Genomic DNA, 24,582 nt, shown 5'->3' with positions numbered 1-24,582 from the left:
CTCAATTTTTGGAAAATCTCACTGACAAATGTGCTCGGTGTACGAGCACAAAGGTGGATGTGCAATTGTGAGATATCGCATGCCAAATGACCTGCATGTGTGTAGATTAAAGGTCATTTCTGGCAGCGGGCTGGTCCTATGCCCTGACCTCATTGCCAGCAGCTCCAGAATGGTCTCATCAGGATTCCAGCAGGGCCGACAAGCTCTACCTCCAGCAGCCCTGCCAAAGGCGCTCATTTGTCAGGGAGGCATGGAGATCACAGGCCGACAAATCTCCCACGTCTCCCAGACTGCCGAGCTCTTTTCCTGCATATCAAAGACAAAAGAACAGAGGTGGAGAGCGAGAGTGCAGAGCAGCCATTCTATTTAGAGATGGTCCGCGGTTTAAACCCCCCAAGCGTGCCCTTTGAAAACGCCTATTAGCCTGGGTGAGAGAGATTACAAGCAAATAAAATTACATTCATTGTGATATTTGATTTCATAATACCCCCAGAATTATAATTACACCGCACTCACACTTTTCATTTACAAACCATTCGGCGACAACAAAGAATCAGAGATGGGAATGAGCAGGTTGCGCATCCAGTGAGTGAGTGCACATTATCAGACCTGTTTCACTAGAAGTAACAATAATGGGAGAAGAATGGAGACACTAATAAGAATGTAATCAGGTGAGAGAGTGGGATTTAATGATATGGAACATGGGGTTTCATTTTTTTTTTTCTCCGTCACTCTATCGGCGCAACAACAATGGAACATTTTGAGGAGAAAAATCCTTTCAGACCCTCAAACGTGGAAGCGTTTTGCATTCGTTTTCACGGGCCTGTTTCTTACTAAGCACCATAAGGGTTAAATCCCCCATCATAGCTCGGCTGCAACCTGTCTGCCTGACAGGGTTACACCAAAAGCACAATGGTTTATTACAGGGGGAATGTGGGCATATGCTGTCTGGCTTAAACCAACAAGCAGAAGGGAAGAGATAAGAGACATTCTTGGGCGGCACAGAAACGAGACATGAGAAGGAGCCAGCATGATAGCAGTACTTGTTGTTCTGATGTGTTAAATAGCTGGCCTTCAACACCCCAATCAATCGCTGAGAGAGCCACTGTGTAGCCAAGGGTTGTGTGAGATAGCCAGATGGCTGAAGCCAATGGAGCTTTGCCTGGTCTCTTGTGTCATAGAGGGATGATCATGAACATGGCCACACAGACTGGACAAAATGCGCGCAGCGCTGCAACCTCGACGTTTTCAAGCGCTGATAGGCTCAAGTGCTGGTTCAAAATATAGACTTTGGGCTAATCAGCAGGAGAATGACAACAAGTCATCCCTGAAACATTCAGCAGCATAGCTGGCCTTGCATGTGCATGTGTGTGTGTGTGGGGAGGCTATTGTGTACATTTTTGCTTTGGCTCACAACACCGGCTTGTCTGATGTCATAAGTGTCACTCTAGATCTCATGCCTGCCATTGTGCCATTTGACACAGGGAAGTGGGAGGCTGCCAGCACTGTAACGTGTGCATACAAGAACATGTGCGGGACAAGACGAGCGCTTTGTGCGTGCTGCAGGGGCCCGCACTGACTAATCTGCAAACAATCCGCTCTGCAAGCCCCATTGCAAGTGGAAGAACAAGCCCCTTAAGCTGTGACATTAACGAACACAGCGAGATAAGATAGGGTTTGTTATCTTTGTGCATGGAACTCCTGCCCAGATAGGAGATAAGAGCTTTTCAAAGCATGTTTGCTGCCAGACGAATTTCCAAAGAATCATAGGAGGCGGGGCCAAAGCCGGAATGCTGAGAAGCCCTGTTGAAGCTATTCTCATGACGAATACAACACATCTGCCATTTTCCACCTAAGCATGGACACCTTTGTTATGCTATTGAGTGAACGTTCTTCCTGATGGTTGTCTAAAACCTGCAGCCATTCTGTCAACAGCACAGTGGACCTGTGTGGGCTGAATGAAGTAATAAGAATTTGAAATGCAGCAAGAGAACGACCTCACACATGCAAGCCGAACCCCCTAATGCAATATCAATTCAATAAGAAAAGTGTCTCCCTTCAACAGTGATGCCACACTGGCTGACAATATGTTCCAGATAAGCATAGTAGGAATCAACATATGGCCACTGGTTGTCTGTTTGTAAGCACATTCAGTACCACTGAGTAACCTTGCTGTTTGCATACATGACTGGCCATATGTGCCAGACAAAGCTGACTTTTAATTTAAAAGTCCTCAAGTATAAATGTCTGTTCATGTCCTCACTTACACACTGAAAGAAACAACGCTGTTGTAATGAAATCTGTAAAGAAAACAAACAAACAAACAAACAAACAAACAAAAAAAAAAAAACAAGGTTTGTCATCTGAAGCTGTAAGCAGCATAAGAATAATTTCATCACCTTTTAATGTTTTGCAAATTGCAAAGCGGATGACAGAATTTAAGTTACTGACTCATTGCTAATTTTGGGAACATTTTATGCCAAATTCAATTTCTCCACCTGGATTAGTCCTGCTGGTGCTGCAGGGATTGGGCTGTGGTAATACCTTCTTTGTTCAGAAGTCCTGCTTGTTTTTGATAATTTTTATTGTGTTGAAACAGAATCTCTTTGCAGTATTTTCTTTGACATTCACAGATCATTTCAGTGCATCACGCTTCAGTAAGTTTGCCATAACATACACAAGTAGTAAGATTCAAATAATAAAAGTAACCAGACCAATCAGGCATCACATTATGACCACCTTGCTAATATTGTGTAGGTCTCCCTTGTGTCTCCAAAACAGTTGTGACTCATCAGAGAATGGACATGGACCTTCTGAGTGTGTCCTGTAGTGTCTGGAAACAGGATGTTGTTAGGTTGAGGGGAGGGGCCTCTATGTATCATCCCACAGATATTACATCAGTTTGGGATCTAGTGAATTTGGAGACCAGGTCAACACCTTGTGTTGTTTTTCATGTTTTCGAATTGTTCCTGAACCGGTTTTGTCTTTGTGCTCGACTGTCACATGGTCGATATAATGTACTTCTCCTGTCAGTGGTTTTAATGTTGTGGCCAATTGGTGCACATCTATAAACTACCTTTAATAAAAATCACCCCACCTTGTAGAAAAGCTGAACACGTTTCTTGAGTTGGCGCCTTAGCTGAACAAATACCAACCCATTACTCATTAAAGCTGAATGCAGATGCTGTGCAGTTAAAGTGCTGGTGGTCTTGAGGCTTGGCTCAGAAGAAACACTGACAGTTTAATTTTTAAGCTCCGTGTTTTCAGGAGAGGCCTCACATGGTTTTCATGTGGAAAGATAGGATGTTTTATTTTTAAATGTGTTATTAATTCAGAGCATGTTAAAACAACCCTTTTTGTTTTATTTTTTCAAATTTTTTTGTCAATTTCATAATTTCCGATTGGAAAGGAAATCCTCACACACGGGTGCCAAGCGCTAGGTGCTGCATCTCTGCCAGCGTCAAACTGAATAAATGCTTATGAATATGCCCACACCACCAGAGGGGATGGACTAAATCGTAATTCTCATTCCGCGGCTTGGAAAAACTTCCGCCTTCCCGGGTGCCAACGGCTCTGAGGCGATCCCACTGATGAGCCAGGGAACGCTCTGCTAACTGAGCTCTGGAGAAATACGGTCACGGCAAGATCCATATTCAAATAAACTTCACTCTTGGCCCGTGCACACAAGCCATGTTGTCACCAGCTGGCAGTGCCTCTCACCGCCCCTTCAAATGCTGAGCCACTTTTGATTAACGTCTCTATGGCTAATCATGTGCGTTAGCTGTGCCAAATTGGACGAGGCACGTATGGCCTCCGTTTGCCTTGAAATCTCTCTCTATTTTTTTTTTTTTTTTTTAAAAACTCATTTGAAGCATTCGAGAGCCTCCCTTTCCACCGCCCACCCCCTCCCCTAAGTCTCTTCTTGCCTTGTGTCCATACATAGAACAGAGAGGGTGGTGTGGCGGCACCGTGCCATCCTGCGGGTCCCTGAATGAGAGGACTATCACTGCCAGATGCACCCAGCTGCATAAATGTTATTCATTTTTTATGGCTTGTGTACATAATATGGCCACTGTGGGAGATTGTGAGGTTCCACTAAAGGCTGGAAAAATCCTCTAAATTGAATCAAAGTGGAAAACTTATTTTGGCTGGTGGCTGTTCAGGACCTCCTCCTTTTCCATCTCCCTTAAGTCTCTTTTAGTCCCCTCTGTCCCACATGGAGCTCCCTGAGGTTCCTCTGTGAGTGATCCGCGGCGTTTTCTTCTCCGAGGTCGTCCTGCTTGATCTCCTCGCGCAGCAGTAGTGTTGGTGTGAGAGAGCTGGAATATTTGTCATAGGTCCAGAGGTGCAAAGACATTAGACAGCACTTTGTCACCAGGGTCCGGAATTCACACCATTTGGCTGTTTCCATGTCAGCTCCTTAACCGCTGACTGGCCTGGTTTCTGTCAGCTGCCGCTCTGTTGACATTGAGGGCTAAAAAAAGATGGCAACATGGAAGGATGTATGCTGCTCGCCTTTTTAGGTGGTCAAAACAACATGCAGCCGACTAAGAGCGCTGCGACAGGGATCCGCTGCCAAAGCCCTCGGCTCGGTGCTCCCTTTCTCCCTAAATTCACAGTTCAGATATGGTATAGTGGTCGGGAATGACTTTTGTCAGGGTCTGCTAACCCCTGCAGAGAGATGGGTTTGAACTCCGCGCAGAGGCACAGTCTCCCAAATCACCAGGCCCAGCGGAGGCCCCAGCAATCCAAATGTGATCATGGCGGGGGCCTCCCGTCTCATTACCAATCTCCATTTCAAAACAGCCTTCAAATGGGAACTAATGCATTAGCTCTCGCTGGGGGAAAAAGTCTAGGGAGCCACTACATAGCGGCTCAGAAACGCTTTCATACATGTTTTATCAGCGGGGGAAGAGTGAGCAAGAGAGAAAAGGAGCTTGGACCGAACCATTCATTTGTTGCCCATCTTATTAGCCTGGCACTGTGTTATTAGCTGCCATTGTGCTCTATAAAAGCCCCTTAGGCCTGTTCCACTGTTCGCTGGATCTGGGGTGAGCTCTGTGCCAAGCGCTTTTTGGAGGTATTTGAGACCATGAAAATTCAATCCCAAACCCTCAGCATTGAGGTTTCTCACAGATAAATGAAGGGGATTAGAGGAACAATAAAACAATGTCTTACCTCAGATACCACCGTATCCTATTAATTGGGATTATAGTGGAAAAAAGTGTCAGTCGTCTTTTTTTTTTTTTTTTTTTGTGACAAGATGTTACATGAAGTCGTGCCGCGGTAACAATGACACCGTGTCAAATTATGAACAGGTAAATATAGAAAATCATGAACAATCCCTTAAAAAAAGACACGAGACAAACAAACGAGACGGGCTGGATGGAACAGCTAGAAGAATAGCCGTGGAAAGGAGCTGACAATTGCAGACGCTGTAATAATCCACCTTGGGTTGGATATGCTAGGCAATGTGTCAATTGATTCCCCATCTGATGATGGACTGTGTGCTGAAATAAATTGACCTTGCCAGACGATGAGTGAAATTGATGGAGCTTTTCATCTCCGGAGGGCCGTTCCACACTCAGCCGTAAAATGGATAGAGCGCAGGACAGAGTGATTGAGTCGGGGGGAAATTTAAGGTGTGTGTTTTTCTTCCACCAAAGCTTGCTTGGTAAATAATACTTACAGGAAAAATCGCTATGCGGTAACAAGTACAGGGGTTAAGTACCTGTTGACTAGATTATTAGGACTAAAAGCACACAGTGTCAAAGTGATGCCGGCTACTGACAGATGCTACCCGTAGGAAGAATATGTGGTTCAATTACCTGGACCCCAAATTGAAAGTGATAGTGATTTAAGTCTTCCCAATACGCCAGCCACATTCTGGCAAACAGTCTTTTCAAGGAGCCCTTTTAAAACCCTGCTGGAGTGTGTGAGACACAGGAGCGCCATTGATTTTCAATAACATCCCCTAATGACCTGGCCATGGTTTGATCCACGCTGTCATTAAGGGCTGATACCATGGGACGGGATTGGCGGGCCTCACAGCACACAGCGGCGAGATGAGTAGTCGGGGCATTATCAGGATGAATTGACTGTCTCTGGACAGGCGGCAAGCGCAGGCGAGGTCTTGTCGATAACAGGACAGGGCACCTCAGGGCTCCCTCCGCGGCCCACTCCAGAGTGCCTTCCGGCCTCATTAGAAAAGCAGATGAGTGGCGTGCAGGAGGAGAGGAGGCGTACGAGAAGAGAGAGGAGCCTCTTTTCCACCATCCGATAGCCTGCCTCCCAGGCATTGCTCCTCTTAATGAGTCCAGACCGCGGGTCAATATGCCGCTGGGCTGCCAGTCAATACCGGTTACCTGCAACACAAACACTCAAAACCTGCTTTCATACAAAATCAATGTTCTATTAGACCCTCCCTGTATTGCCTTGGTCCAATCTCATCGATCTGTTCTGAAGAGCTCTGCAGCGCATGTATGACAGATTATGGTCAAATGATCTGATGGCTTAGGCTACTCTGCCAGCCAAGTCAGTTGCCTTTCTGATTTCAAAGTAATAGCTCGGTGTGAGATGGGCAAATGCTCTAAATGTTGAAAACGAAGGCACAAGCATTATTGGCAAAACTATCAACCTCACATAAACATGGCACTCAGTAGGTCTGGCTCACAGACAAATGCACTTCTCACAGTCTACAGTCGGCACCGACAATGAATACCAGGACGGAAGTGAGGCGGGAAGTGTTTGACATTAGGTCCAAACTTTATTCCGTACATTTTAAACCATGAATGTTCATTTTCATTTTTTTTTTTTCACGCCTAAAACTCTACTTGTTTTGTATACAAGAGTCTAAGAAAAACAACTGCACAACACCACAAGGTTGACAGAGAAAGTTCGTATGCCGTCCACTCAAAAGTGTCCTTTTCTGTCTGGGGCTGGTCCAGTTTGTGACTTGGAAGTCTTTTAATAATTCCATCATTATTTCATTGGTAAATATAAACACGAGCAAATCCAAGTTTCTCTCAGAATCACCGGTATCGTCTGCTCCCTCCAGGCGATTTCTTCATTAGGGTGCTGTGTGCTGCTTTGCATAGATTGCAGATGATCCATCTAGGCCCCCTTACAACACCCTCCCTTCACACTTCCCATCCATTGGCCAGGCTTGTCTGTTACCGCGATATTCAACAGGCAAGTGATTCCCCATGTTTCATTTCATTTTGTTTTTCTAGAAATGGTTAAAAAGCCTAATAAATTTACATGGTGATCTTGCAGCGAAGGAATATCAACAAGTTATTTACATCTGTTTTCTTTACAGGGACTGAACAAAGACCTCATAATATATAATTATCTGCATATCTCAAAGGCAAAACAAATGACCAAAACAAATCTGTAATGTAGCATTGTACATTGTCATCACTGAGGATATCCTGGTACCATGAGGTTAAATTACTGAAGGTTGAAACCATAAATCCAGTCTTTACAGTGGGTCATAAGGGATATGTCTCACAATCAACTGGGATAAATATTGTAAAAGGCGTGACTAATGCACAAAATACATAAAATTCATAGAAATGATATCTATACATGGAACATGGATAGGAAATGTACAAACTCATTTCAGGACCTCTCTTTCTGCATTAAGCTGAAAAAAGGTATTGGATTAATATATTAATAATTACCAAATATTTAAGTCGGAAATAAACATACACATTTGTGTTCTCTTTACCGACATAATTCAACCTCCAGTCCACTAAAAATAAAGTCATGGCATGTGCTTAATCAGCCTTACACACCTTTACTTTGTACAATCATACCCTTTCCCTTAGGGAGTTTTTGCCCTTCTCTGATGAAGAGCAGTGCATTTTTGTTCACAACAAGGTTTCAGATTAGGGGAAGTGGGGCTTGTGAGTGCGCCCCGTAAGACTTTGTGCACTTTTCTGAGAAGCTACCGAGCCTCTACCTCTTTGGGGTTGCGAGATGGGGAGTAGTCCCGTGGGTCCTGGGTGGTGGTGAGGGGGGTAGTCCTCCTGGGCGAGGCTGGCCTGGCACTGCCGGCTGGCACAAGGGGTGGGGGTGCACTGAGTGCGGCTGTAGGAGGTGTTCTGTTCAGGGGGCCATTGTGCCCCGTGGAGGGGCTGAGTCTAGGGTAGTGCATTCCGCCTAGGTGGGGCATAAAAGGGGGCATGTGGGGTAGATGGCCCTCCATGGGGGACTGGTGCAGCTGATGGAGGCGCGCTCTGTCCAGCTCCTCCCTCAGGTGGAGGCGCTCTCGCTCCTCCGCCTGCTGCCGCATCCTCTCGTGCTCCCTGCGCACCTCCAAAAGGTGCTCGTGGTGAGAGTAGTCGTGCGCCTCCCGTTCCCGGTAGGCTCGCTCCTGTTCGTACACGCTGGGGAAGCGGTGTCCTTGTTCGGCCCTGAGCTGGAAGTCCATGCGCCGCTGCAGGTCGAGGCTGCGGTAGGCCTCTCTAAGCGGGTCCCAGGGGAAGGCTGTGTGGGGCAGGCGCTCCCTTCCCGCCAGCGGACTCACCCCCATGAAGGGAGCCATGCGAGCCCGGTCCAGCACGTTGAGACTGCCCATCTGGGGCATGGCACTCATGGAAAGCGGCAGGGAGTGCGCCATGGGGACGCCGTGCAGGCCAGGCGCTGGGATGTCACTACAACGGGGTGAGGGGAGAGGGGCCTGCTGGGACAAAGGTGGGTGGTGGTGGTGAGGGTTTCCTGACTGACTCACGGGAACGGGAAGAGCTTGTGCTGGCGGTTGAGGAGCCGGTTCCGAACTCACCACCATGACCTCCTGCTCCTCTTTCCTCTCCTCCTTAATCTTCATGTCATTTTTCACCTTGTGGAGGAGCTCTGCAGGTGGGGGCTCCTTCCTATCAGTGTCCTTGAGCGTGGACGGAGGCCCACCCGCCATCTTCATGCCCTGCTCACTGATCACGGCCTTAGAGTACGGAGAAGGGGAGCGGTGAGTGGGTTTGATGGAGTCTTCCGACGGCCTCCTCTCCAGCATCTCCTTGCCTGGCGAGCGACTCTCCTTCACCTTCACGTCAGCTAGCGTGGAGGATTCTCTGTGGCGCTCCAGCAGCTCCTTCTCCGCTTCACGGACCCGGTCTACACTGCCGCTGTGGTGCCGACCTGAGTCGCTGGAGTTCTGGCTGTTGGAGCGGATCAGGCTGCTGATCTGGTAGCTGACCGGCGCCGAGGCTGGAGAGGAGCGGTTTGAATGGCGGTTGCGGTCGACAGAGTCCCTGTAACGACACCGTGTAACAGTTGAGTTGAGCCGGTAGATCATTAAGCTGAATTACGTTTCACCGTGCTCTTGTCTTACAGGGTGTGAATTTGACAGTATCCCCTATGATCTGGTACAATATCATCCGCAGCGATTGCTCCAATTAATTTTTCACAAACTGCATCTCTCAATGCTTGTTTCTTGTTAGCCTTGATTTGTGTCTGTTTTCTTGTTGGAAACATGTGTTAATTTTTTTAGTTTCCATGGAAACTAGCTGGAGAACTCCCATTTTTTCCCCTCCTTCCCCTGATTTAGGTAACCCAAGTGGTTTTGTTTTGTTCAAATATAAGATCTTATATAAAAATATATTATATACTCATTGCAAATATGAGTTTTTATATAGATTTTCTTTATACGTATGCAATATTGATGGCTGTTGACCTTTACAGTCATTGTGTGTGTACGACAATCATATTTAATCTCTTCTTGGAACAAACTTCAAGTCCAATGAAGCCCTGATACAAATGCCGATTCGTACGCTAAAAGTTCCACCAGCCACCACTCACCTGTCTTTGTCCTTCTCCTCTTTGCCGATGGAAGAGTCTCTTTTCTCTCTTTCCCTCTCACGTTCTCTTTCCCTTTCCCGTTCCCGCTCCCTCTCTCGCTCTCTCTCGTGGCTGTTGGCTGAGCTGCTTCTCTCAGCGTCTGCGGTTTTGGGCCACTGGGGCGGGGTGGGGAAAGACGGCGGGGTGCGACGAAGCCTGTTCCAGGTGTCGTGGTGGGGGCTGCCAAACGTGGGCAGTCCTCCTGGCCCCTCCTTGGTGCCAAACACGCTGTTGGACCCTGGAGGAAAGAAGGAGACAGGCGTGGGACCCGCTGTAAGTTAATTGGGCACAAAACCTTCTCGAGGACACATAAGATGAGAAAGACTCAACAACAAAAGCTGCTTTTGTCTTTGTCTCTGGAGGTTCTCTCACTGGGGCTGTTTGAAAGAGTTAGAGGTTAATGGCTCCCCCCACCGTAGAAAAAAACTCTACTCATTTGCCTTTAGACTAAAAGGCCCCCCCCTTCTTCTCCCTTTTCTGCACCGGATGAACAGGGGAGACTCGCTTGCCCTCTGGAGCTGAGGGCTGTGAAAAGCCAAGGGAGACCTTAGCATTCCACAGCATGTCTATTCCAATCACATCCATTTTCACAACAGGGTGACCGATTTGGCACACAAAAATAGGAGGGATGAAGAGAAAAGAAAAAGGCATAGAGAGAGGGATGCGGAGGGAGAAGAGAAAGGCCTCCATGGTGGTGCAGAAGGGGCTTGTCAAATAATTAATAGATGAATTGCCACCAAACAGCAGACCTGAGAGTGCATGTTGGCAGCAGCACAGCCAGATTAAAGCCAGGCTGTTGGGGACATGGTCGGTGGATGGAGTGGAGGCAGGGAGGAGGTTTGCTGTGGTGTGGTGTTTGCTGCCTTGTTGGGCCTCCCTGGGCTGGGGCTGTTTTGACACAGAAACTAGAGCTAAGTGTTTTGATTTTTTTTTTTTTTTTCCTCCCCTCCTGGCTCTCCCTGTGGTCTAACGCTGTCCTGCTCTGTTCTGTTACTGGCCACAGGGGCCAGATTGAAGGGGGGAGCGGTGGAGGAGGAGAGGGGGCCAGCGCTTACCAAGCGAGGGGTTGCCTAATCCTCCGAAGGCACTGCTTGAAAGGTTGCCGAGGCCGCCAAAGGAACTGGAGCGACTGAAAGGATCTGCAAAATGCCAAACAGGGATTAGCAAAAGGGGGGGCTGGCTAGCGGTGCTCACCCCAACACCAACCCGTTCCACTCGGCTTTTCTCTTACAAGCGAGCTGCATTTTTTTTTTTTTTTTTTTTTTTTTTAAAGCGCTGCCACCCTAGCTCTCTGCCTGGTAATCCTGCGGTGGCCAGGTCACCTGGAAGCTGAATTCACTGCCACTGAGTGGAGTGGAGTGTCTCTGACCTGGCTGGCACCAGTGGAACAACATTGCTTGGTGGGGAAATTAGTTTTGAGCTGCTGGAGCTGAGCTGAGCTGAGCTGAAAATGGACTGTGGTAGGACAGAAGAATTAGGAGCTGTACAATTAGGCTAGAAAGCACAAAATGATTTAGCTGGAGAGTCACTGTCTGATGGACTCCTCTGTCGCACACTACAGCCTCTAAATTTACAGGAATAACACAAAAGTTAATGACCAACATTCATCAACTGATAATTTGCACTCCCGTTTTAAACCAGCAACAATCCATCAGGGAATGTAGAACTTATTAACAGATCAGAGGTAGGATTTTTTTGTTAATATACCAGAAAAATACAACAGCGTTCGATCTGTGCTTCATACATGAATTCACTGGAATGGAGATTTTTCTAAATCTTCACCGTCAGTTTGTTTCATTGGCACATTATGGATTGATTCAAGGCTTTATTTTAGCAAATCCACGTCATTCTGAATTCTACTGCAACTAATAAAACAAATAAATAAACAAATCGATCCAACAACTACTCTCCAAGACTCCTATGGATGAGAAAAACAGCTTTGCAAGATGAAAACAATGTGCTGTCCAGATAGATGAGAGATGACAAGTAGGTCTGGAGGCTAGAAACTACATCGTTTTTAATAAGCCCAGACAGGAGTTATTTAAGTCTGTGTTATGAATCATACCAGCTGATTATAGGATGGCTACACAATCCATTACCGTAAACTACAAGTTTGCTCAAGGAGTCCTGCAGCCGGCTGCAGCCAGCTGGATTCTACATTAACCTTGAGGTGAACCCGAGATCAGAAGTAGAAATATCTATGATTCAAATTACACCCCGGTGGCCTGTAATGTGTTTGAAACATGAGCCCAACAGAGAGAGAGTGAGTAAGTGAGAAAAATACGGAAAGAAAGGGAATATAAATGTATAAAAATTGTAAACGTGGGGTTACTTACACTTACCTGCCAAATGGCTAGGAGGCAGGAAGCCGCTGGGGTGGGGGGCGGGGCCATATGGAGAGGGCGCTGGGTGTCCAGAGCCTATGAGTGGAGAGAAGAGGAAATGGTCTTATTATTATTATCCAGTCAAATATTAAAAGGAAGGAAACTAAAGAAAAAAGATCATAATTCTGACCCATGTAATTGCAAAATGTAAACGTGAGTAAATATAAACCAACATATATCAGCGTCACAAACTTGCTGAATATGCATATAAGCTGGATGAGCTAAGAGGTGGTTGAGTAATGCCACTGAAACGTCAGTAATGGTTTGTTTTGCCTGCAGCTGCTGCGTGTTTACGTGTGAATCTATGGCAGCTCAGTGAGGTCCGTACTTGAATGTGCAACAAGCTGGCCTCTTTCACAAAACACTGTTACCATCACCCGTATTCCATGAATTCTTAATGAAAGAACCAATTACAGGAGTGCCTCTGACACACCACTGCATAATTACCAGTCAAAGGCCGTTCTCCTCTCTGTTGCCCTCCAACGCAGGGCAAATCAGTCAATTACCTAACTGAGAGTCATACATATTCATAGACAGACAGTAGACATATCTGACTCCCTTTACTGGCAAAACATTTGCTACGCAAGCTCTATAATTAAGTGAACGTTACAGGGAGGCAGGGGGAGAAAAAAGCAAAAAAAAAAAAAAAACGCATTTCATTCCAGTGTTTTTTTTGACACGTGGCTATAAATGCTCATTTGCATAATGGCAAAAATGGCACTGGAAGGCTTCGGAAATGGGATGATTTGAGTGTTTTAATTAATGCTGGGTACTGGGACATCTGACTGACCTGTGGAAGAGAAGAGGGGACGCGCCAGGTCATGAGGGTACGGGAACCCCGGGAAGACTCCTGGGCCCGGGGGTCGACTGAACAGGTCCAGCTTCCCGTTCATGTCTAGTTTGTGAGGGTCCAGAGGCATTTGCTGTAGTCGAGAGAGGCAGAGACAAAGGAAATTAGGTCAGCGGGCAACAGCACCAAACATTTCCAACAACAGAGTGGGTAGGATTTATCCTCGGCTACACTGGGTGAGAGATATGAGAGAGAGAGGGACAGAAACATCAACAATGGCTCCATGTCTCCGATACTGGCCAGCTGTGTAACAACAAATACATGTAAGCTGATTAGGGACACTAAATCCTTGGTAACGGGGCTTCAAGGCCCAAGAAGGACTCCACCGGGCCAGTGGCATGAGCAGAGGATCTCCATGGCAAGGCCACACCATCCTCTGACAGTGAGAGGTGTATTTTCAAACCAACTACTTTTAGTCTGTGTTGCATTTTAGTCAGTATAACTAGTCAACTATTAATTCTGTCTGAGTGCTATAAATGTGGCTTAAGATCTGCGGAGGAGGACAGAGCCATGCATATAGTCTTTGCCGGAGTTCACAAAGTGCAACCTTCAGACTGCATTTTTGAGAGTGTGTTACATAAAGAGACACACTCAAAAAAAGAACACTCAACAAAGGAAGACACTACTTTTTATTTTTATTTTTTATTATTTTGCAGCGTGTTTTTATAATTTGCCCTTTCCCTTCCCACATAACCTTTCTGAATCCAGGAACACGAATGCGAGTTTTTCTTCAGACAAAGATCCAACTTTGACATGATCAACCCTACTGTGCACTCAGTGAGTAATCCATCCGGATCATTAATCATTACATAGCAAATATAGCGTATCTGGAGTAACATGACAGCACCATTCCTGCAAGACATCATTATCCATCTCACGCACCTTCATTTTCTGCTGGTGGTGGTAGATCTGCCATGCGATCTGGACATGCACTGCGCACCACTTGCCAGGTTTCTAAAAATTTAGAGAGAAACTGAGGTTAGCCTGCTGGCTTTGATATGGGGAACTAAAAATGGACTCTGGCATTGAGATTATTTTTCTGGCCAAACTACAAAGTGGGAACTCGTCAGAATTTTCAACCAGGCAATGGAATGAGAGGATCTAACCCTGACTTTAACCCAATACAGACCTTGAAGTTAAACTTAAATGCAGCCAAAACCCTGCATTTGTTTGATCGCGAATTGTTGAAGAATTTGAGGTTTTAGACTTTGTGGCCTGGCCAGAGAGATGAAGCGCTTAACAAAAATGGATGCGGCATCCACTTACCCTGACAGACGTCCTGAACGGATCTGTTATCTGCGTGGATAAACACATAATCCTTATTATCGACAACAAATACAAATAGTCAAACTGTGTGTATTTCCCTACTGGACTTGAATACATGCCTTGACTTAAAGAGACATTAACGAAAAGACATGCATTGACTTCTCCCTGGCAGATAGAGAATTATGGATTTGACCGGAAGGAACAAAGCAACAGCTGACTGGCTGTGACGTCACAGTCCTGGTTCTTACCCGTGGATCCTTCTGTAGGAGTGTGTGAGGTACTGCTCCTGGACGCGCTGCCACGTCGATGGGATTAGACGCCTGACATGGAGAAGAGAGACAAGGAGACATACGTGGTGATCACCGACATCTAGAGCAGCTAATTCTTGCACGAAACAACTGTTTAGAGTGAGTGTAAAATAATTGTTACATCCTTTCTGCAAAAACTGACCTCTTAAAATAATTCTCGAATGGCGTCTGAGGCGCCCTCAAGAGTCTCCTTTTAATTGCATTCTTACATTACATTTTATGTTGTATCCTCCTTAGAGAATGAAAAAAAGAATTGCTTCTGAAACCCTGTTTCAAGAAAATCTCCTGTTCTACAAACTACTACAATCCTCCAGCATCACTTTCAACCCGTGTCCTTCCTCGGTGGCACTACGGCTCACTAATCTCCAGCTACTGCTCCTCTAAAGCTGATGTAGATAAAACTGTAGTGATACTTCAGGCGTTGAGCCACGCCAGAGCAACACATCAAGCGTCTAGATGAGCCTCATCAGTTTATCCCTACATCAGGGATAAAAAGATTCTGCAGGGCAACCTGGACTCCCCCCAACAAACAAACACACATCCCAAGTTCTCCCCCCCCCCCCCGAAGCTCGTCTCCAAGAATACTTAGCGGAGGCTTTGGATGCATACGAGTGTTCCTTGAACCATCTGGAGGGGCCCTTTTGTCAAAGGCCCCTCCATGACAGAGCCCACTGGGAATAGGGCCAGCGGATTTAGGCCAGCTTTGATTGGTAGCTTACTCCAGGTCACAGTCCCTGAGCATCTGCCAGACACACTCAAGCCCTCCCACCCCTCCGTATCCCCTGCATCTTCTTTCCTGAACTGACAGACACCGCCTGTGTTTTGCCAGGGGGCTGTCGTATCTCGGTTCAATATGGCGTTGTGAACCAGGACTGGTCAAGGCGGATGGTGCGTTACAGCGGCTTTAGTGAGGTGCTGCTTTTCTAATCCAAGACGGACAGCACCGTTTTCATTTCTTTTACAAAATGCTTCTTTTATGACGTTTAAGTTGTATAATGTATGATTTTTTCAACCCAAAACAGTGGGACTGTTCTTGTCACTTAAGATATTAGGCTACTGATTCCATGTAGTGTGTTACTCCTCATTATTCCTTTAATTTATTTTCCAGTTAGCCTGCCTTATTGATGCATGCTACGTACGCTATATCCCGATGGAAATTTAAATAGTTTCTGTTTGAGTGCGTGTCTGTTTATAATGAAGTCATAAGTCAGCTTGCAGTTCAGTATTCCAGGCTGCCTTTTATTTCTCATTATTAAATTTTGTTTCACTTTATGCGTACGCTTGTGTGCTATCTACATTTTTTTTTTTTTTTTTTTTTTGGTTCGTGGGTTGAGGACAGGGGTGTGGGTCTGACCTTGGGCTGGAAGGCTCCTTGCAGCGAGCTGAAGGGTCCTGAGTGTGGGAGCAGCGGGGGCATGCCTGGCATGGTTGGGGGATAGGAGGGGAAGAACTGGGGAGGAAAAGAGTATGGGAGACACAAAAAGACACAGAAACAAAATCATACAGTGGTACGTACAGGACTCAAGCGTAGGCACACGCAAAGCAACAGTCACAATAAATGTGCTCACGGCAACATTCAAATATGCGAAATATTTGATTTGCCAAATGCAAATAACACATTTAAATCAGAACGAGAAAAATGAACTCACGTTTGAATGTCTGATGAATGGATTGTCCAGTTTGGGGGTGTATTTGTCGAACTGAGGAGGAGGAGAAAGAAAAGAGTTAGGAGACAAAAGTCAACAAAATGGTTTGCTCCAGCAAAGTCCTGCACACAAAAGCCTTCTTTAATAATGTCATCTCATTATTTTTACATTACGAAAACAAAACACATGATCAACATCTGTAACTGGTAATAAGCAGGGTTTGATCCAGAATAATAAGCCCCGGGATAAAGCAGCTGGCTTGCACTGGTCACGGGTTTCCTTAAACAGCATGGTTAGATAGGCAGTTAAATTGCTAACAATACGACTGCTGGAGCAGACTGCCAAGATGAAGACAGCCTGCATGATTTTCCAATTGAGCGTACAGACATTGGGCGTGGAGACCCAGCTTAGGAATCAGACCATTTTAAAACTAGACCAGTTGCTTCTATTCACTGGAAAATTTGCAGAAATGTGAATCTAATTGCTTTTGACGGCTATGACGTTTTTTTTTTCTTCTTCTTTAACTACAAGACCCGATGTTATAGACTGGAAGGCGAATATGTGGAGACATATAGCTTGTGTTCAGTGTTAGAAAACCAGACTTCAAAGGGGATTTAGACAAAAAGCAGGTCTGTGCATAAAATCACGGACAGAGCATATGAAGCCTGTGTGAGCAGTCTGTTTTATATGATTAAAAATGAATTGAGTAGATTGAATTTGCTACGGTTAGGAGCTAATGTAGGACAGATCAGCATGAAACTGACACCACCCTTTTTCTGTGGCAAAGCTTGTGCCTATTGGAATATTTTCAACTGGAATTTACCATGTAAAAACTTTGTGGCTTTGTCGAAGAACGTTTCCGATCATGCCCCGAACACATGTGAATCTAGTCAGTAAGCTGAGAAGGAGTGGAAGGAGCGAGGGAACGAAGAATATTGCCTTGGGTATGAATGGAGACTTTGTACGTCTGTTCTCAAACCGACGCTGGTTCTATTTTGAAAGCGGCTAATTACAAGTGACAGTAACTTATTCCTATCCCACAAATACACAAACCATTTGCAGGTACTTTTTGCGAGTGTTTTCACAAAGCTCTCTTGGCAGGCGCAGATGTTTTGGGTTTACATAAAACGAGCGAAATGAATGGGTATGAATCAGATTTTCTGTGTGCGCGCGTGCTGCGACACGGGTGACTGAGGGGGGAGCTGGCGCAGGCTCGGCTAAGCCGCCGGTGCAGGCGCACGGTTTGGGTCAGGGGCCCTCTGGTGAAGCGCGGCCATTCACATCTGCGCACAGCGGCAGCGAGGGTGTTGGCGGCCTTGTTTGTGGGCGATAATGGGCACAAATCAAAGACAGACAGCCTATTGAGAGGAAACGCAGCGCCAGCTTCCGAGCTCATTAAACAGCTCCTCTGCATTTCTGAGGGCGCGGCGCGTTTAATGTCTGACACTGGAAAAGGGACTTAGGCTGCTTTATGGCCCTGTAAAAAAAAAAGGAAAAAAGGCAAAAGAAAAAACACAAACTCTTGCCTTTATAATTTATGGTGGCTGTCAAAGTTTTATAGTAAACAGCTTTGGCTAATTAAGGCTTAATATTTCATCTAAAAACAATTAAGGCTATTCCTTGTCCAAAGACATGACAGGGGTAAGGGGTCGGGCACTCAGTGCTGCCATTTGGCAAGCCAGCTGCTTTAGGGCGTAAAACAATAAACAAATATAGAGGTTCATAATTTCATTAATTACAGCCATTAGCCAAGGGCTGTTACATAGTGGAAATGACATGGGGCATCTAGAGAGCAGGAGACAATAAAACCGAGAGAGTGAGAAAGAGAGAAAGAGAGTGACAGGGTGCCCAGCTGAGAAATATTCTGCCTTTTCATGACAAATCAGTAAAACAACCACAACATCATCATTACTCCTGCTTCTCTAAGCAAACACCAAAGAGAAGAATCGCAGCATTGTTACTGTAGGGGAAGGAGGGAGGGGAAAAGGCATAAGTTAAGCACCAACAACAGAAAACTAAACAAAAAAAAAAAAAAAAAGACATTAACGTCAGTCTCGAACACCACTGGAACAACACAATGAAAGATGGGGCGTGCACATCGCGGACTGAAATAATGCCAGAATTAGTGAAATGGGGAAAATCGCCTCTTTCATCTTCAAAGCGAGGACTGTGTACTGAACATAATTCCTACCATGTCAGGAATGAACAGCAGAGCAGATAACAGCATGTGTGCTGGCTGCAGAACGGCCTAAACTCCATACTTATCTGAGGCCGTGCCATAAATGCCAAGGCTTTGATTTCTAATGTACAGGATGGGGGTAATCTTGGAGCAGGGCCTTAATGGGACCGAAGGCTCTTAATCAGAGGTCATGACTTGATGGATTAGATCTATTAGACTAATGCCAAAAAGCAACAAATGGGGACTAGTCTGAATCGACTGTCAGAGATTGCCGTGCATTTGAAATGATGGATGAATAGTCATAACCTTTTTTCCTCTGTGCTAATCTGAGAGCTGCCCGTGTTGAACAATGCGCAGCCCCCTCCCTCCGCTCCCTCCTGACTTGATGGCAGTCAAAGCACGGAAGCAATTAGAAACATTATCGAAACAGTTTTACAGTGATGTCATCCCCCCTTTATCCGCAGTGAAGTCATTCGACCGACTGCAAGCTTTGAATTTGTCATTGGAAACTTTGGTTGCTGTTGGGCTTTGTGCGCACAGACACGCATAGCCAAAAAAAAAAAAAAAAAAAAAAATCACACACCAATATAAGACAGCAGGGATGCATTCGCGCACACACGCACACGCACACAATGACCTGTTTGACGGCGCCTCTGTTGCTCTTTGTGAACAGGGAAATGAAAACATTTAAACCACGTCCATATGCAAACAATTCCAAAGCCTGCCTTCGGGCGATTCCTTTTTTTGATCATCAGCAAACACTGAACAGCAAAGTCTACGTGAACGTTTAAAACGAAGGTGGATAATTCAAGTGAAATTTGGTAATTGGGCTGTTGGCAGATGTGCCGCGGTGTTAGAAAACGGCCTGCACGGAGGCTGACGCACAGTTATGGATGAAGAAGTGGCAGAGCATGTAAATATATATATATGTGAACATGGTTTGAGCAGCAGCTAGCATGTATCTGGACGAAACGGTAGACATGCTAGCGCGTGTGTCTGTGCTGTGGAGGTGGCGGGCAGTGGGCCTTCAGCCCAGTATTTGCCTTTATTAAAATGGAGCAGATGTGGTGCTCTCAGCTTGTAGTCAGCAGGACAGTTTACAGAAATCGAAGAGCAAAGGTAAAATTCATATTGTGTCATATCTGTTTTGTTTGGAAGGGAGGGGTTCCTACAGCTACGGGACATGTTCGGTCAAATTGGGGGTGAAGAAAAAAAAAAAAGGAGTTGATTGAAAAGTAGATCGGGAAGGGTGACACGTGAGTTGGTGGGAAGTTACGGGAGCTTTGTTTTTGTTTTGTTTTTTAAATTTTTTTTTTTTTACTTATCCTCACATTTCTGGCTTGGGTACGCACCATGGGGGGTGCGGTGGGCGGGGTGAGGATGGCGGCCGGGGGCAGACTGGCGGGGAAGGGCGTGAAGGTGTGCTGGTGGGTGTGTTGGTGCTGGTGCATGTGCTGGTGTTGGTGAAACTCGGCCCTCAGAAGTGACACAGGGGCCAGCGGCGAGGCGGACGGCCCCCGGCCCCGCTCTGAACTCTGAACCAGGAAGCGGTTGTTCAACTCTTGCCTCAGGAGGTCATGCTCTGTAAGAAAGGAGAGCGAGGAAAACCAAAAAAAAAAAAAAAAAAAAAAAAGAAAAAGAAAAAGAAAAGGCAAGAAAGAAAGAAAAAAGGGTGGGGGGGAAGGAAGGGGGGGACACAAGAAAAAAAAAGGCACGGGCGCCCAGTCAGTCTTCACAACAAGGGTAGAAGAGAAGAAAGAAAATAGTCACCTGGCATTCTCTGTTTCTCCAGCTCATGCTGTGAGGGTTTTCTACGTGGGGACTCATTGGTGGTGGTAACAGAGTTGCCTGTGACAATGTGCCAATCAGAATCCCCGAATGAGGCTGGCAATACATGATTGGTTGGTTGAATGATATCAACAGGCTGGTATCTAAAGACAAGAGAGAACCAAGAGTCATCCCAGCAGAAAACACACACACTCTTGCCCTCCATTAGAATGTCAGTGCACAAGTGGCAGCTTTATGACATATTTTGGAGACACCCGTCATCGCAACATACATTATTTTCCTTAAAGCGCAGCATGGAATTGCCATTTTCGATGAAATCGTTGAACATAATGTTAAATTGTTAAATTCTCATAATGTTGGCAATAGGAAACATGCTGTAATATTGTTTTTTGAGGCCGAGTCAGACTAGGCGACTAGTGGGTGTGCATTTTTTTCGATGAGTTACTGTTAAAGTGCTGCCATCAGGAAGCTAAAGATGTCTCCAGCTGTGATGGAGGTCCAGTTGTGAACTGACATTTTTCAGTGGCGTATCTAAGCCCTCTCACAGTGACCTTATGATCTTTTTAATATTTCTACTCTTCTATAAATACAGTCCATCTTAGAAATTGATTTATGGTGTTCTCTACCAGTGACTCTGAGATGATTTATTTCCATTTAAGATGCCTTTCCATTCTGCAATGACCAGGGGTGATGGATTTATTTGTTTTTATTTATTTTATTTTTTTAAATTCATGAGGATATTTGAGGTATCTGTAGCTGCTGGACAAACTGGACTGCATTCCAGTTATTCACAGTCATAACATTGCCGACTTTCAGAAAAGAGTTCTGAGTTGCTTAATGGCTACTGTGTTATTAGCATTAATATATCATTTGTCTCACACAGTACTGTAGAGATTCTACAAAGAATCGGCATTGACTGTTCCTTATGCAAAGGCATGTGGAAAAGTCATTTAAAATAATAGGGAAGAGACACACCTATGTGTGCTGACTACACTTAGCACTTAAGATAAGAAGAGAGAAGTAAAAATGTAATAAATAAGCACTTACCAGATGAGCAAATCATGCATGAACTAGTTGACTAGTTTCAGCAACATATTTTGTGACAGCAAATACTAGAATAATCATCCTTGTTGTATGCACTACATGCACACACACATATATGCACAATCTATGCAGACAAATCTAGTGGAACTGAATCTAAAATATATCCTGGAATATAAAGTGGCCCTTAGCCCTTTAGTCCACAAACATTACAGAGTACTCAGGATATGTACTGTTACATCAAACACATATTCCCAGACGGAGCTATAGGAACGTTTTAAATCATTACAAATGTCTTAACTTTTAGTTATAAAAGTTAAGATAAATGGCAGAAATTATTGCAGTGAATTCTACCCCTCCTTGTAGTTCTTTGCCATTTCGTCAAGACGTGTTCTTAAAATATCTAATCAAATGTAAATGAGCCACTTTGTGCCTGCGCTGAAGATATCATCTAACGTCTGAGGTGCGCGGCTTTACCTGGGTAGGGGGTGCCGGCTGGGTGCCCGGGCACCACTAAACTGTTGGTCGGTAAGGTCGGTGGTGGCGGCAGTGTGGCTGGGGTTGCAAACATGGCCGAATGGCGATGGGCCGGGCTCCGTAGGGAGGAATAGTGCGAGGTAGAGAGATTGGCTATGGACAGAGGCAAGGCTGGGGCTGAGGATGGGAGCCCACTCAGGTGGTGGTGAGGAGACGGGGTCAAGTGTTGTTTGGGAAGACCCAATGGACTGCTGCCGCGGCCGAGGAGTCAAAGGGACACAAAGAAAAACAACAGTCTCCATTAAAGTAATGATCATTTGCACCGCTAGCACATATTTATATACACACACTGTGTTTTATTACTTAAGAAGTGTTCAGACAGAATGCACTGTCTACATGTTTCTTTGTTTATGGGTTCGTGTTAGTTCAGCTGAACTGATGATGTGTCTGACACTTTGACAACACGAGAATGATTTTCCAATAACGCTTTTTATATTGAACTAAAAAGGGTGAGGGCACAATCCGAGAAGATGAGGTGAAATGGGAAATACTCCGCTGCGCTGTATATGGACTGCAGCGTTGCTCGATGAAAAACAGTAAATCTGACAACTGGTTATTGCAAGTTTGTGAGGTGGAAAATCAATATCCACATGAAAACAGTCAATATAGCGTAGAACACAGAACTGTGCGCTGGGCTACATTATAATAATTTGGAAATTCTTATTTTATCACTGTCTCCACTAGACTGGCCAGAACACATAAAAGGAAAGTGGTGCCTGAAATGTACAATAGGTGAAGCGGTGAAAGTGAAAACGCCTCCCCGGATACTGAATTTCAAGTCCCATATTTTTAGTCAGTGCACTTAGATCTCTAGTGGTCTTACATTTACACGTCAGCTAGCCAACAAACGGAGGTTGAAATGTTGAGCCGCTAATGAAGCGCCAGGTTGTGTTTTTGTTGGCAGGTGTTCAATTCCTACTCCTAGTGGGTGACCTACAGTGTGCCCATGTCCCAGTGACCAAACACACACATGCAACAAATTACCTGATGTCGCGGAGGGTGTTGTACTGCAGCGGGTGGCTGACTAACGGCCGCGCGTGATGCTGTGGGGGTGGAAGAACGCGGGGCTCCTGGTGCGAGTGAGGGTGAGGAGGGTGGGCCTGGGGGTGAGGTGGTGCCCTCAGTAGGGGAGGGGTGGGGACAGGGGGAGGAGGCTGCTGCTCCTTCTTGACGCTGGAAGGAGGCGGAGTGGAGAGCCGCAACCTGGGAGGCTCTGCGGGGGCTGCCGCCGCAGCGGGGGCAGGGGAGCCCGTGGGTGCCGAAGCCGGGATGGGGCTGGGCACGGGGGGCGCAAAGGGCACCTCACTGTTGCTCTGCTCCTGGCTGCGCTGGAGCCCCGAGACTTTGGCTGAGCTACAAGTCTTGGACTCAGGACTCTCATTCGTTGGCACACCTGAAACGAAACAAGCGGCGAAATGTGAGAAAAGAATGCGTCCAAAAACATGCGTAAACGTTAAGCTACTTCTTGATTTGATTTCAAAGCAAAGGAAAGAGTGCGCATGATGAATGATCTTCAGTGATGAAGTAAAAAATAACTCCCCGTCCTGCCCTATAATGTTGTCCCAATATGTCCTGTCCAAGGTTCCCCTTGTTTCCCTCTCCCTAGGTTCCATTAAGTGTTTAATCAGGTCATTTTCATGCTTGACTATAATCAGATGATCCAATTTCTTCCCGCGATCCAGTCAGTATGAATAAATCACAGCTAATTAAAGTTAAATGTCGGCCCCCATTCAGGGCTTTGCTGAGCACACAATCTGGCATGAAATAATTATGTTTCAATTGTGCTGTGAAGAGAGATCGTGGCCCCTTATCACGGCCCCTCCGCCACTGCGTCTTTCTATCCTCCCTTCCTGTTCTTTCAGGGGATATGGGAAACCACAGCAAAGAACTCTGAACTCGGCCACTTTGTCTTTACCATTCATCAGGGGTCTTTTCAGCAGAGAAGAAGCTTTTTATAATCAGCATTCCACCGAACAACGACTTTTCAAACTTAGGCTGTTGCAATTTAATGACTGTAATTATATGCTGTTGTAGCGGGAAAATAGAAGCGGTAGCAAATGCTACATCTCAACACTTTCACGCACAAAGAATCCCAAAGCACTTATGAATCTTAATGGAAAAGACAAGATATTTGGCGGTCGCCGCTGGTCTTGGTGGTTAAATGAATGGAAGGCAAATTGGTCCGAAAGAAAGTGCGCCTCAGGAAACAGTGCGGCTACAACTGCTATAGCAACATTTCTGCTGTAGCTAATCAAAGCAGCTAGTGGTGGATTTTATTCCAAGCCCAGGAACACCACATAAATAAAATAAATAAATAAATCTGAGAAAGAAGGTATTACACAGAGACAGACAGAGGCAGAGCAAGAAAGCCCAGCAGTTAAGACGCTCTCCGCACGGCTCTAATCTACAGCTACGATGCGGCAGTGCTTCAGTAAAAAGGCTTACTAGCACCTCAATTAAAAAAGCTCCACAGGCACTTTCAACGGTAACAAAAAAAAAAAAATAAAAAATGAGAAGAGCTGGGAGCTGCTGTCAAGCCAGTGAGAACTCAACATGCAGCCCACTAATGGAATATCCAGTCCCTATTAACAGCCTGCTTAATCTTTCAAGGATCCTAACACCCATAAAAAGGCCAATAAAAAGGCAAGGCAGAGCTTTTATTATTTTATTTTTTTTATTTGCTGAGCTCCCCCTCCCTTAGTCATTTATGGGAGAACTGGGGCTGGCTAAGGTGTCACGATTTTCA

At 45.7% G+C, this 24,582-nt stretch overlaps 1 protein-coding gene across 11 annotated transcripts in view; it reads right to left on the bottom strand.

The window, feature by feature from the left end:
- Nucleotides 1-6,742: 6,742 nt before the first annotated feature.
- Nucleotides 6,743-24,582, bottom strand: part of fbrsl1 (fibrosin-like 1) — a 255,188-nt gene continuing 237,348 nt past the window's right edge. For 3 of the 11 annotated variants that reach the window (XM_047591767.1, XM_047591771.1, XM_047591772.1), the window contains 13 exons: nt 22,821-23,229; nt 21,777-22,027; nt 19,802-20,052; nt 16,295-16,345; nt 16,000-16,095; nt 14,586-14,657; nt 14,338-14,367; nt 13,954-14,025; nt 13,012-13,144; nt 12,174-12,257; nt 10,893-10,976; nt 9,799-10,075; nt 6,743-9,251 (listed from right to left, as the gene is read on the bottom strand). In XM_047591767.1, the coding sequence (XP_047447723.1) occupies nt 7,949-9,251; nt 9,799-10,075; nt 10,893-10,976; nt 12,174-12,257; nt 13,012-13,144; nt 13,954-14,025; nt 14,338-14,367; nt 14,586-14,657; nt 16,000-16,095; nt 16,295-16,345; nt 19,802-20,052; nt 21,777-22,027; nt 22,821-23,229 (3,113 nt within the window). In that variant the 3' untranslated portion in view covers nt 6,743-7,948. Of the gene's footprint in view, nt 9,252-9,798; nt 10,076-10,892; nt 10,977-12,173; nt 12,258-13,011; nt 13,145-13,953; nt 14,026-14,337; nt 14,368-14,585; nt 14,658-15,999; nt 16,096-16,294; nt 16,346-19,801; nt 20,053-20,240; nt 20,402-21,776; nt 22,028-22,820; nt 23,230-24,582 lie in introns of all 11 variants that reach the window. The other 8 variants (XM_047591775.1, XM_047591777.1, XM_047591768.1 and 5 more) reach the window with 7 other exon arrangements.

The sequence above is a fragment of the Mugil cephalus genome, chromosome 8 (assembly GCF_022458985.1).
Source record: "Mugil cephalus isolate CIBA_MC_2020 chromosome 8, CIBA_Mcephalus_1.1, whole genome shotgun sequence".
NCBI lineage: Eukaryota > Metazoa > Chordata > Actinopteri > Mugiliformes > Mugilidae > Mugil > Mugil cephalus.
This window is presented reverse-complemented; position numbering and strand designations above follow the sequence as displayed.